The 15,306-nt window shown below is 40.4% G+C and overlaps 1 protein-coding gene across 1 annotated transcript in view; it reads right to left on the bottom strand.

The window, feature by feature from the left end:
- The window catches only part of fcho1 (FCH and mu domain containing endocytic adaptor 1), a 59,261-nt gene that overhangs the window by 25,475 nt on the left and 18,480 nt on the right, over nucleotides 1-15,306 (bottom strand). Inside the window, exon 3 of the mRNA XM_030082687.1 lies at nucleotides 4,671-4,762. Coding sequence (XP_029938547.1) covers nucleotides 4,671-4,762 — 92 coding nt within the window. The remainder of the gene's footprint in view (nucleotides 1-4,670; nucleotides 4,763-15,306) is intronic.

The raw sequence follows: 15,306 nt of genomic DNA, 5'->3' as shown, positions 1-15,306 counted from the left end.
AGCCCTAACGCGCGCACAGACAAATGCAGATTGACAGCTGTCAATCTGAGAGCGTCCGCTGTCCATGGTGCTGAAATCTCAGTCAAAAACTCACTGGCTAAATCTGTACCATCTTTGATACAGCTTAAATATAAAATGAACACAGCTGGTCTAAAATTACACAATCTATTCAGATAGATATAGACACAGCTATCTATATCTTTTGGAATTCACGTATATTAGAAAAAAAAAATAGACTCGGCGGTCTCATAGTTGAGAGCAACACAAGGCACATTCAAATAGGCAGGTGTTTAAGACCACGGCATTCTGATAAAGATAATATTTTTGAAGGTTTCACTGACTCACCAATGGCTCTGGTTTTGGGTAGTACCGCTAGTGGCTAGCATAGTGTTTAGCATACTGTTTAATGCTTAATGCCGGACAGCCAATCAGAGCTGGCTTACAGCTCTGATGCATTCATGGACATTCATAATGTAACAATTGGCAAATTGGAGCCCACACTCATATGCATATACCTTCTCGCACACACTGCACATTTTATTATTACAATAATTTATTCACGAGTAAATGAGAACACATCACATTGAATGGGGCCCTATGACCTTGTGGGCCCTGGTGCGACGGCCCCTTTGCCCCCACTCTGGCTCCGCTACAGCCCAAGGCGTAAAATCAAGTTAGGAATTTAAAATCTAAGTAGCATTATTATTGTCATTATTTGTCATTATTTTCCTGAGCTCATAATTTGTATTGTTATCTATAGACAAAAAAGCAATTTCATTACTGGTCATGTAAAACATCTCTCAAGCCACGGTGCGTCTCTGCGACTTTAAAGATACACAGACAGGAGGCTAACAACTGGTGCATAATATACTGCTACACAAAAGGGCTTTATTGTCACAACATGCTGACAAGCTGAAGTCAAGAGTGTCTTTGTTGCACCGAGTCGTTTGTAGTGTTTTCTCTTCATTTGAGAAACACCTAGAGCGGGATCTAAGACTCTGTTTACATGGCAACATGTCAAGTGGAAACACATTGATATCGCGTTTTCATTTCAGAAAAATTTTGCGTTCACATGGCAATATTTAGAAAGTGATGACAGTTTACATGGAAACAGCAGAAATGCTAAAAAAATGAAGAGGTCAGCATGTTGGGCCACAAATTAGCACCTATAGTTGTTTTTGTAATGACGCCACACACGCCACGGACAATATAATAAAAATATTAACAGTGGCGAGTACATGATCATTGGCATGGACAGACGACCATGTTGGATTGATTCTACTATGAAACTGCCAGTTCTCTGGAGAACGTGTCTTGGGAGTCATGCACTCTGGAGTCCATCACTGTTCTCCTCATCGATCTACAGAACATCTACAGAGGAACCCTCTACAGCTGCGGTGCTCATACGCTGCAGTGTTTCATGGAGACGGAGACAGAGCATGAAGTTGGAGAGTATATCTTCAGATTATCATCGGAAAACTAAACTCCATGAAACTCGATGCTTGCAATAAAAACACACCAGAGTTCAGCTGTTAGGTACAGCACAGCAGGTAAAGAAGGAAACAGCAGGCAGCATTCAGATTAGTCAGTCAACTGTTACCACTCTTACTAACAAAGAAAATTAGAACAAAAAATTTAAATCAAGTGCAAAATCTTGTGAGTATAAAACTGTGGTTCAAGATAAAAACATAAACATTTAAAACAAAGCCAACATACTGAAAATTGCTTTTACGCCAACTGCACTTTAGCTCATATGCAATCACATAGCTTATCTGTTCACCAGCGACTTGTCGGTAATTAAATGATATTGATTTTATTTTTACAGACATCTCCATCTTCCTATACTAACATGTGGCTGTGCAGTGTATCTTCCTCAGAGGAAGCAATACGGTGAAGCTGGTGAATGTGAGAAATCTTAGGAATGTGGCTGAAGAGTTGCTACATTTCTTTAAACAGCGCGTTTCATAGAGTCTCTTAAATCAAATCCACCCCTAAGGCAGTGAGAGAGGAGAGAAAGGAAAAACCGAGGGTATTCATCAACACAATTGCCTTCCCTCTGTCCTGCAGGATCACACTCCTTTACCCACAATGTTTCATTTCCTTATTGCTGATTTGCTGTCTGCTGCTGTCCAAGCAGCTAAGTCAATTTTCCTCAAAGAGGAATGTGCACCAGCACTCCGAATCAATGTCCAGATTATATCACGGCTGAGACAGAGCACTATGTGTGTGTTAATGTCCAGCTGTGAGAGCATAAACTCCTGTGGGAAACTCATTATTTCCCCCGGTGCACTCCCAGCTAATGACAAATTAGAGCAATAGACTGACCAGCTCAGAGAACATGTGTCTAATTGACCAACACAATTACACGCAGTGTAGTCGTGTCCGTCAAGTCACCGTTCTGATCGCTCTGCACATTTCCTCACTAAATAAACTTAGTTTGGACAAAGACGGGCTTTTTATTTTCCAGCCCGCTATTGTTGATGTTCTCAGCAGAAATAATTCTGGCAAATGTAATTCAAATGACTTGTTAAGGGTGGAGAGTGTGAAATAGACTTGAGAATATCAATGCATGAGACTGATAAGTCTGCTGGCATCCACAGTCCTTCTGACGAATTAGTAGACTCCGGAAACAATAGATTAACTTGATAAGAGCTGTTTTTTTCTACTTTTTCTTATTTGTACAACCAACAATATTCTATGGAGGACAAACTTTCTAAGCTGTAATAAAAAGCCGGACTGCACTATTTGTTAAATTCTACATGACTGATCACTGTCAATCCCTACTGCTTCACATTAATTGAGCAACTGACTCAACCCAGGTAATTAAATGATAATGTGCTCTGTTAGTACTTCCAATCGGTGGATACAGTCTTGATGGGGTTTCTTTAAATTATGAAAACTGTGCTATCTAAAAAACAAAATAACATTAAGATGCTCATTTTTCAGTAGTTTTACAGCACTTCTTCCACATTCTTAGTAGTAGAAAAAAAATACTGAAAAAGCCCACCCAGCTGGTGACCAAGATGCATTTATTCTGTGTGTAATTTTTGGCTGTCTCAGATGACAAACAGGCAATTACATGGGGACAGAGGTTAAAATCAGTGAGGGGGGTTTGCAGACCAGAGACGGCCTGAGATAATCTTCTGCCAGAGTCAGGCAAGACAGACGTCTCATTACCGTCGCACAATGAGACTGCGGCTACGAGCTACCAACAACCAATGCAGCAGAAATTAATGTGGCCATCGAAGCCCCAGCAGCGCAGCAGCAGAACAACTGTTCACAAGTAGAGAAAGTGTTGGACCATCTTCCTCCACAACAAGCTTTGTGCTTGATTATACAAGCTTCTGAAACACAGGTGTGTTTGACACAAACATGTCGCCCGTGCAAATGGACTTAATCTGGCTCCTGGAAGACTTTGTTAAAATATCAAAGACAGTTTAGGTTGTTCTGGGGTTTTTTTCCCCTGAAATGAACTACTTGTCCTGATTAATCCACTGGATGATTAGGACTAGACATCATGGCACATTACTGAGACAGAACTGAACAGCAGATGGCAGCAGTGCTTGTAGCTGAGAGAGCTATTATCCATAGCATTATCATCAAAGACCTAACATGAGGATAAATGTGTGAAAACATGCATGACAGAGGCTGCAGAAATTATGCAGCTTAAGTAACAAGTAGAACGAGCTCAGATTGCACTTTTTTCCTCTAGAAAAGTTAGTGCACTTATTTTAGTGACAGTGCAGTAAATGTGTGAGGATGGTATTGTATTCATCTTCAGGACTCAAGGAAAACTTTAACACCGGCTCTTTAAATTACGGTGATATCAGTTTACCAGTTGGCCCAACTGAGATCAAAGATGCTGCATTTCGCCAATGATCTATCATGATGTTGACATGTCTGTTCAAGGTAAACAGCTAGACTCAAGTCATAACTTCAGACACCAATTTAAATTCTGCTGCCGCTTAGAAGAGTGTTTTTCATCCAGGCACTTGGAGAATAATTTTTTTTTCAAGGTTTATTTTCACTGTGGCAATTTTTCTGTTGTGATTTGAGTGTTACGCTGGAAACTGGAGAGTGATACTGAAAGTAGATAAACACAGCTTAAAATATTCAACACACATTGGCTTTATTTGCTAAACGCAGAGAAATCCTGAGTTTGACAGACCTGCCGCATTAAGTTCCAGAGGCTAAGCGCTGACTGTGGAGGAGGTGATTAGCTGGGATGATGAAACAGAGAGAAGCTAAATCCAGCAGCTGGCATATGTAAAAACACACACACATGTGTGTGTCTAATGCAGGCGCTCAGACATCATCCAAACACACTTCAGAGATAGAGCATTTTGAAAGTAGCATAGCAGTGAGGACAGGGGTCAGGGGTCAGAATGGACTGAGGTGACTGAACCAGTTTTAACAAAGAAACTCTTGTTTAACTGATGGCAGGACTTTAAAAATGCATAAATCTCAAACACTACATTAGACACAGTGGGGAAAAACACTCCTGTATAATTTATACATCATCTTTCAAGCATTTCACTCAACCTTGGCAGCGTCTTCTAACTTTCTCTCCAAGTATGCAGTATCAGTTAAGAAAGTAGATTTTGTCGACCAGGGCGCCATCGTTAGCGCCTCCTCCCACACTCATGTTCACAAATACACACAAACTTTACCTTTCTCTGACAAACTCGGCGAGCTCCTTGGTTGCCAGCTGGCCGTGCTTCATGTTGTGGTAGAGCACGTCAAACCCAGCATTCTTCTCCCCCTGTCAACACACAAAAATCAAACGGTAAATGTCTCTCATTAGCAGCAAATCAATAAACTACACAGCAACAGTATTATAACAACAATCACCTGGAATTTCAGCTTCAAACCTGTTTGAGTTGGAGTCATATTAACACCATGTTCAAACATTTCCCCCCCTTTAGAGATTTTACCAGCTTCTGTTAGTCTTAGAAAACAATATGAAGACCTCATTCAGTATTGTTGCATAAGGAAAATAAGTAAGTAAACAAGTAAAGCCTGAAAAAACAGATACCTGACTTTCTCTAAGCAAAAACTAGCATTTAAAGGTACAGTGTATGAATTTTAGGTGATGACATTTTTGTGCATTCGGTGCCAGCAGTAGCTGCAGCGCCTCTGTCCAACTCTTTTCAAGTCTTATTAGAGTTCTGGCAGTTTGTTTCTTAGTCAGTAAAATCAGCCAGCTACCGTTCTTTAGTATTCAATTTGGGTTTGTTTTTTTTCCTTACTGACCTGAGGATAGACTAGATGTTGGATGTAAAAGACTCTACAAAGTGTAGCCCTCATAGAATGACATCAAAACTGTTCTGTTAACTTCATTGTAGAAGCTTTAAAAAAGGATTTTACACATTGTACATTCAAAGAAAACCTTCACATTATCAGGATTATGTGGAGGAACTCATTGCCTTGAGGCAGCAATGCAAACCAGTGAAGCATCGTCCAATCTTCTGACCATTAAAAGCAAATGCTCAATAGTTTTCACTTTTTTCATTTCTTCAGCTTCAAAATGTTTCTCAGTGTTTGGCACATTCACTGATTTACACACACACATGTACTCTGCGAGAAAGAGTTGCCACGTGAGGCTCTTGCTCTCCACTGGGAGTATTTTGGGGTACAGTGTTTTTGAAACCCCAACAGGGTGAGATGGAAGACTGAACAACCAACCTTTGGACTGAATACAGTCCACTCTGCGTACTTAGTTACAAGTCTCACTATCTGTGGTTTACTGACTTGTGTTGAATATGCATTCAAAGCAAAGTTGCTTCCTGATGGATCTTCTCATGACTATAAATCTGAATTTTGCACTGCACTGTTCTCCCATTATGAGAGGACAGGAGGCTGCTTAGACCGTCACAAGGCAGGCTGGTGTCCTCTGGTTGCAATAGTAAATATATTATTGTCATTTCATGTCACATTATATTTTATTTAATGCAATCAAAAAATGCTTGTAATAAATCCTGAAAACATGCTTGTTGTAGTACTAGTTTGTTTTACCAGATAGAAAATGTCATTTATCATTTTTAAATAAATTACTATTACTGAGTTGCTGTGTCTTTTCCTTGTCTTTTCTTTAATACAGACTGAATAATTACCTGAGTGGAAAACAGTTTCTTTTTCAGGTATTATGCTTTGGACATTTTATTTTAACACAATCCATGTGACTGCAGCATCTCCGTGGAACTTGTATTTTGCTTATAATCCATCCAGTGCAAATTGTGTGTGTGTGTGTGTGTGTGTGTGTGTGTGTGGGGGGGGGGGGGGGGGGGGACGACGACGACACACAACCACAAAACACGGTTGTTGTTGAGACGAGTTGCCATCCTCGCAGCAGAGCAGATTTTGCACAAACCAGATCACCAACTCACACCCATTTGTATTGTAATTACACAAACCCACGCCCATCTCGGTTTAAGTCCCTGTAAGCCGGGAAATTGCCCGGTGAAGGCGCTGCTGTATTTGCAGCCTTCCCACATTTTTCAGCCAAGACACGGCGGGGTTAACGCGCAGACACAGACAGCTGCTTGTCAGGACCTAAAAATACCCCGCTGGAGGAGGACAAAGCAGGTCCCAGGTACCAGGGGAATGGCAGGAATGCCAAGGAAGGGGCAGAAGGGACTACACACGCCCGGCGCTCTGAGCATACGAAGCAAAAACCAAGTACTGGACTACGACAGAGACCAGCACTTGGTGACCACAAAGAGAAACAGCTGCTCTCAGAGACAGTTTGATGACTGAACAGAAAACACAAGGCGAAGCCAATACGTCACGTCTGACATCAACTCACAACTGGCCCTTTCTGCAAGTGGCAATTTATTCATGAGAGAGAGAAGAAACAACCACACGAAGAAACAAAACAAAAAAAACCCTGAATCTGTAGTAAAGTGTGTGAGTGTAGTACCGCGGGAGAATGAAGAGAAAGATTACAGACCCAGAAGCTTTGAAATGCTGTTTACACACACAATATTTTCAGGAGCTTTAATCCAACAAACCGCTCATTCAAAACAAGAAGAAAGACCCACCCATTTATTACAACACAGTGAGCTGTAAATCTTAGTTTTGGCAGATATCACTCTGAATGTTTACAACATGTACAAAATCCTTCATGAAATTATGATAATAAACTGCAGATGAATCGTTTGCTGCCTAAGATTTCATCTCACTCCTTTTTCCAAAGTCATAGAACTTAAAAATCAAAATTGTTTAGAAAAAAGAAAAAGAGTAAAAGTAAAGTTTACATTTCAGTCTAGTTGGCTCGCTAACTTTGGCGTTTTTAACGTCGGACCAATAGATGGAAAATTACAATGAAGCTCAAATAAATCTGATGATCAATCTATCTGGAAATTATTGTGGCATGTTTAACCATAACTGTACAGAAGTAGGTCTCCTCTTCTGTCTAGTAGATGTAAAGATTTTGAAAATCAACACAGGAGTGGCAATATACTACAATTGGAAGCACAATTATATTTCACGTAGCATGACTGATCCAAGAGAAACTGTCAGCAGTTAAAATAAAAATACTGGTTACGCCTGTATGCATACGTATCTTTCAATAAGCATATACACTTCAAAATATTTAATACAGGTCAATAAAACCAAGTAGTGAGCATCCATAATACAAGCACAAATGAACAAAATATTAAATTTGAACTGTCAGCACCCTTCTGGATGTTGCAGTTTAGCTTTGTCATCCTGCAATAAAATCTGAAGTTCATATAAATCAGCCAGTGTTCTCAATCTGAACAAATGGCACTATTTCACATGATTACAACGCAGCTCAACGCTTCAACAGCATCTTTTTATCAGCAGCAAATAAGCCTTCTGCAGACGGTATAGAGTTCCTGACCGTCGGGGAGGGGGTCTGCTCTCTCGGGCAGAGCAACCATTGCTCTTCTGGGGGTTTTGTCCCTTCCTCACAGTTGGCAAACGCCTTTTGTCGAAACTCAACCCTCGCAGCAGAAAGGTGAGATGCCGATATAAGCCCACACACACGCACGCACGCACGCACACACGCACGCACACGCACCTGCCTCTTCACAGCAAGACACAGCACCTGTCCTCCCTTAAAAGCAGGCTGGTCTGTCGGCTATATGCAAAACAAGCAAACCCACAGACTGTTACAGAGCTAAATAGGTCTTGTATGCAGGGTTTGTTAATGATAACAGCCTGGAACAAAGCCTCGATCAAAATCTGAAAAGGCAATTATGAACTCTACTTCCGATGAGTGAAACTCAGCGGCATTTACAGTGCTTAATAATTTATATGTACTTTAGAAAATGCCCTGTCATTAACCGATGACCTCTTTAGACAATCTGATTAAAAAGTTTTGGTCATTACACAGCAACTTTACAGAGATAAATAAAAGCATGTGAAGGCAGGGCCAAGTTAAACAGCTGGCGTATCATCAAAACGCAACACCACCTTAAGTGTAATTCATCAGGAGTGTTTCAGTGTTTCTCTTCTCTGCTGTCAGGACGCTAAAGCGGTTAGCCCTGAAGTTATAACCAGGTTCAGATCAGGAGGTGAAAAATATTCTTTTAACCTCGTTCAGCAGTCAAGAAAAACACTGGACTTGCTTTGTGACTTGTGGTGCTGCAATTTGTCAGTAACAGGAGCTGTAACATTAAATACATGACAACTTATCTTACACATCGCATTTTAGTCTATATCCTGGGCCACTCTCGGCAATATTAATACTATTCACTCACTGTCTCAAACATCTTGAAGGAAAGAAGCAGGAGCCGAGTGAAGCTGCTAAACACACTCTGTTCCTGCCCTTAACATCTGCAGAACAGCTGTGAATGCTTCTGGCTGTGAATAACAGGTAAGAGCAGCCCAGAGTGACTTTGTTTGCAACTTCTTGATGTTTTTTTCCACCATCTATATCGTAAGTGAAATGTGTAAAGCAACTATGAAATATTTGATGTGTTCACAGTAACAGAACCAGTGAAAAGTGCCATAATTTTAAACAGATGGGCGAAAAATAGTTTGGACATAATGCACGAGTGTTTTAATAAGACAGTACAACAATAACATGTAGAAGCAGTCTGATCTTTAAAGAGGAAAACCTTTCAGCAAACATCAACTTGACGCTTTCACTTTTTTGCAGCTTGAATGTAACTGCGTTGCCACAACGCTAACAAAGAGCATATGTTTGAAACGTGTAGGTGCAGCTGAAATGAGAAGTACATCATCGGTGCGACAGCGGTGACTAGTTAATCTTGGCTGCTGTGACTAATACAAAACTACATCCCTGTGTGTTTCAGTGTGCAGGAACTCGATTTAGCGAGCTGATGAGAGATGACACTTGTAAGACAGTGAATCATGCCAAGTAATCTGAGAGCAAGTTTACATGAGCAAACACACCAACAGATTTCTTCAAGTGTCTCTAAAGTGTAGTAATTTATTCCTCGAACCTCCGGAAGAAAATCCTCCACCTCTGATGTATGCAAACCCCCTTTTCTTTTCCTCTCTTGCTGATCTCTTTTTCATCAATTAAGATGACCATTTTGGTCACGCATGACAAACCCCATTAGCATGACAATGAGGCGGGCGATGGGAAAGGTGACGAGCGGAGTCGAGGGGGGAGGTTTATGGGGAGGTATAAAATCTCTATGTCGACAACTTTCACATGAAAGCTCAAGACTTAGCAGACCAACAGGGGCTCCGGGGGATTAGCTAGAAATGTGTTAAGGGGGACTGTCCTGCTGGGAAATTATCATTTATTTCCTCGGTTGAAATCAATACTTTTCCTGGAGAAAAAAGGTCCAGGTCATTTAACTTTTTAGGTCTGAAAACGCATAAACGGAGCTGATAGCTTCAGAGCTGATAAAAAAGAAAGAAAAAAAAACATACCTGAACAAACCAGCAGCATTTATTTGACCTTTTTATCATTTGCACCCCAAAGCTGTAGTAAATACCAAGAGGCTATAAAAGGTCGTCAGGGGTCAACACTTAAGTTCAGCTTGGGGTCAGAGCTGCTGATTGGTGGTGAGACGCTGCTTTATGGAGAAACGACCTACTTATCACATATCAGTATTTTGTTAAAGTTTTGGTTATTGGGTCATTGTTTTAAGTGGATTACAGGTTATCATGCCATCTTAAAATGTGATTTTATGTTTGAAATAACTTCCCTTTTTATTAAATTTCTCTGAGAGCAAACTGAATGATGTTTGAGAGAAGTGAAGAACTGGAGAGAGTTATCTCAGCTACTCCCAAATGCAGACTCAAAATGTGAGTTTGTTTTGTTCGATCACCTCTTCAACAAATGGTTACTGGGATATTCTTTGAGTACCGGTATCCTGTAGGTAGAAAGAAAAATGCAGAAACCACCATAGACAGTCTTTTTCAAACACTGCACAGGTCTTCAGAACTGTTGATGTGATGCTCACGACGCCCTCAAGGCAAAAAAAACAAAACAAAAAGAAACTGGCCTCCTTCTGAGAATTAAACCTGCCTCTGCAGTGATCACAGCACTTAAAACGGTATTTTTAATTATTTCAATTACGGATTATGGGATCCACAGATTATCAAGTGTTACTACTAAACCTCATGCAGAGCAGAGTGGCAGCTGGGCAGTTCGACCGGCCAGTCCAACTTTAAAATGGCAGCACAGGCGTCCCGAGTTGAGCTCAGGGAATACAGAAACCTCTCATACAACAGAAGGAAAAACGCTGGATTGATATTGTTAATCATTGCATTTTAGGCAGGAGGCTAGTTAACACAGACACAAGTGGTTTGTGGGAAAATGGTGTTTATTTACTTTCTTGATCTTTGTTTCTCTCCAACCTGTTTAAACCTCCTGCATGGAGGTCACAGTGCGCGCGCGCGTGTGTGTGTGTGTGTGTGTGTTGCAATTATAGATAACTCAGTTTCAGAATTATTTTTAAAGTTTTTAAAACAATTGATGACATGTGACATGCTGTATGTCCTTCACGGTTTGGAACAATCAGAATTAAGTTACTTTATGACTAATTCCATAAACTGGTAAATTTCTCACTTGTTAAAATTCAGTTTTTCGTTCCCTTTAGTGACGTGGGACAATGCCGGAGCCAAGTTGCAGGTCCCTGGCTGGTGAGAAGAGGACTTGTCTGGAAACTGGAGGCAGCTGGACTAAGCCTCTATAAGACCCACTGTTCCTCTCCTCGCTGGCATAATCATTTGTTTCTTTGTTTGGCTTATTTCTGCTTCCTTCAGTCCTTGAAGTGAATGTTTTTTCCAGTCAGCTCTTCTTGTTAATGTTGTGTTTATTTTTCCGCACACTAAAAGTGTTATTTTACTTAATCCTTTGCCATAAAAACTCACAACTTTCACCACAGATTGATTTCTCCTTTACATGGACATTCTGATGTTTTTGTCAGTCTATAATCTCAGAAGCTGCAGCCGGATTTCAGGACTTCAGTAATTTCATTTGTTTATGTGCGTGCATGCACACTAAGCATCTTTTGTATCTCCACAGTTGGGCCTTTTTTAGCTGCTCTCACTTGATTCTAATTAGACTCATCTTCAGACTTCCCCTCAGGCTGCTGTATGAAACTAATTACAGACAGTGGAGAAACCTGGGCTGAGCTGAAATCTTGTCACCACGGGAGCTTCTTCACAGCTGCTTCACGCTAACAAACCAAACAATTTTCATCTGCAGCTTCATCTTCGCTGTGATTATGTTGATTACAGAAAAAAAAGAAAGAAACAGAACACGGGGTGATGAACCATGGGGGCACAATCTCTTGAACTTTCAGACGTTTTATCAACAAAAGCCTCGGGCAAAGAAAATGGTCTCTGTAATACCCAATCATGTATATCTGTTTTCACAAAGGTCACATGCAAAATGAATATTTTCCATCACTAATCAAACAGCCGAATGCATTTTTCTGCATGGATATCTTTCACAGGCTCTCAGAAACATCTTTGCTGGAGCATGTCAAGATTGGAGGAAGAAATTTAGGTCCGCACTACCCGTCCATTGCCAACGAATTAGTCGCTTATGATATTAAGTTACCAAATATGAATATTCTTTTCAGGATCATATGTGTAAGTACACAAAGTTCTGTAAACTGAACAATTTTAATAACATTAAGAAGTATTGACACATCTCTGTACCACAGACGCAGTGTGAACACCTACATAATATCCATTCAACAGTTCTTCTGAAGCTACAGAAATGGAGCTAGAGCCAATCCGAAGTCACAGTCGGTTTTGAAAAGGGCACACCCTGAACCTGGACTGGGTGCCAGTCAAACATAAGCACTAACACATATGAATGTTAAACAGAGTTCACTGAAATAGAGCTTTTTCCACTGATTCACCAGCCCTCCAGAGGCTTCACAAGTCATGTCCACCACACGTCAGTGGAGGCAGCTGCCATGCAACACGCCGCCCATCCATTGGGAGCAGTTTGAGGTTCAAGGTCTTGCTCAAGAGCACTTCGATACCTGGACAGATGGGGGATCGAACCTGCAACATTCCAATTGGGATTACAACCTGCTCTAAAAGCTGACCCAGTGCCGAGGGAAATTAGAAAATCAAAAGCACCAATTAAATTAATATGCATCTGTGGATTGTGGGAGGATGCCAGGGCACCTAAAAAAAAAAAAACAAAAAAAAAACAGCAGGAATAACATGCAAACTTCAAACAAGACAACCGCATGCCCAGAGTCAAACTGAGGTACTCCTGGTTTTAGGGGAGAAGGCAAACTACTGCGACACTGAGCAGCTACATACTGTACATTTGAAGTAATAAAAGTAAAAAAGCCTTAATTTACATAACTGTTTTTAAAAATAGAAACAAAGTGCTTTAAAAAGCAGAATGCATAAAAATCATTCAAGTTTTATTCAATTAATTTTTTTAGGAAGCATAAAGATCAATACAAATTGCATTAAATTGGATTTCACTGGGTAATATTTTAAGCAAATGTTTTGTTGTTGTGAGACGGGCGACCAATGAACTAGCAAAAATAGGCCTGTGCTGTCAAACAGGCTGAGTGACTGACGGGTGTCTAACCTCCTCAGTTTACAGCAAAGCCTTCAATACCTCTCGATCGATTACCACAGTTCAGATACAGGTTTGTATACATCACAGTTTCCTGCTGGAATCCATTAAAACGCAATTTTGAAAAAAAAGCACATACAGGGTAAAAAAAAAAAAAACAGTGGTGGTTTGTTACAAAAGGGCAGAGGCTGGTTTCGTGTAGCCGATTACACTGGATGGCCTCAGTGACTGTACTTTCTACCTCAGAGAGCTGCTCACCAGACTGAGACACTGCAGAGCCGACGCCGGACCACCAAGATCCCAGACGGCTTTGAGTTTACCTGACCGATTTGTACTGATTCAGGAGGGACACAGAGTCGGTCATTTGAACACTCAGATCAAAATAAATAAATAAGTAAAAAAAGCGTATGTGTTGCTTCACCCTCAGTGCAACACGTGGCTGTCGTACACTTTTTTCCTTGTTTATTGTATTTTTTTTTTTTTGTGGGTGCAGTTTGAACATACTGTATGTGGCATCGGGAAACTGAAGTGTTGCTCAGCTTGGCTCAGGATCTCTCATACACTGATTTATTTTCTGGCAACACTGAAAGCTGTGCCTTTGGTTCTGGCTAATGATCAAATCTGTCTTTAGAGTTGGAGAGGATTTTGAGTCTGAGTACATTCCTGCTCAATATAACGGTGCTTCAGTGGCGTGAAATAAAGGAAATGTTCAGAAGAGAAGGGGACAAGACAGTGCAGCTTCTTTTAACCGGCATTGTTCAAGAACAGCAACAGCTACAGAGTGTATGAACCCTGGTATGAACACGTTTTCTTTTTTGTTTTGTTTTTTTACCCCATATTAATCTATTCAGGTTGATGCAGTAAGGTAAAGTATTTTAAACAACATCATCCCTAATGTGACATAATTGGTTACCGGTTACTGGACTCAGTGTAAGTGAAAATAAAAATCAGCCTCTACCTGAACCCCTAAATTAGTGGCCTATTTTGGTTCCATGTGACTTTATCTCTCGTGAAGAGAAACGGAGTAAAATGAGAAGCTACAGCAGCTTTGCCTCAATAGTACATTAATTTAAACATCTTTTAAAGAATCATTTTTTTAATTGAAAGCTTTCTTACATGTTTTTCTTTTGTAATATTAGGACTGAATGTGGAACCTTTTTGAATTTTGTTGCAGATATTCAGTCATGCACAACTTAATTTAACAGTTTTATGTTATTTATATGGGCACACAGTCTCGTAGTATTTAGTACATTCATATCACACCAAAAAATTTTCTCCACGATTGGTTGTCCACAAGTTCCCTCCCACAGTCAATAAACATGTGTTTGAAGAGAGTTTGTTCCTAAATTGCTGGCAGGTGTGTGTGTGTGTGTGTGTGTGTGTGTGTGTGTGTGTGTGTGTGTGTGTGTGTGTGTGTGTGTGTGTGTGTGTGTGTGTGTGTGTGTGTGTGTGTGTGTGGTTTCAGACCTAGTGAAACGTATAAATACATATTTTATAAAGTTAACTTTTTGACTTCAGTACTCAAAATCCATATTTTCTTTCCTGAGCAAATGCAGGAAATGCAGATTAGTGGCTAACTAGAAAGCTTTTTTTTTTTTTTTTTCCATATTAAATATGATCCCATTCAGCGTGCTGCATAAAGCAACCACCTTTTATTAGGCTGCTGTCAAAAATGAGGCAGAAATTTCCCTGCGACTGCTTCACACACTTTGTCATGAAGCCACGGAGGGAGCCGGCTGACCGCTCTGTCGGGGCCGCTGTGAGTTTCGCTGACTCACACTAACTTTTTCTGCTGACTGAGCAGGTCGGGCGGCAGCAACAGCCCTGCAGCAGAAACGTGTCAGTAACATCAGGAGCAGGTAGCAGCAGCTGCTCATCAGAGAAATTCACTACAGCAGACAAAAAACAACCATCTTGGCAGAGGAGAAAAATTTAACAAATAGATCATTCACAGGAAGGTTTATCTAATCCTCTGTGATTCGACATGCATCGTCGATTGAATTATCACTGATTACCATGGTGTATTTCCAGAAAGCTCAAAATTGATGTTCTTAATTTTCTTTTGCCAATTCAGAGATATAAATATATAAACTAAACGTCTTTATTTTAATACGAAGGAGCTCAGCTAATTTCTAGTGGTTGCAACATTTTTAAGACATCTTAAATATTTTCTTCCTTCACTCTTTTTTTTTTAAGCATGCATTGAGACAACAACACAAACTTAATAACTCCTGTGTCAATGTATCTTGACTATTAATCTTGTTCTGGTCCAAAAGAGAGTCAAAAGGAACAGCTGTGAT

Source organism: Salarias fasciatus, chromosome 23 (genome assembly GCF_902148845.1).
Source record: "Salarias fasciatus chromosome 23, fSalaFa1.1, whole genome shotgun sequence".
NCBI lineage: Eukaryota > Metazoa > Chordata > Actinopteri > Blenniiformes > Blenniidae > Salarias > Salarias fasciatus.
Note: the sequence above shows the minus strand (reverse complement) of the source record. Positions and strands in the feature narration are given on the sequence as shown.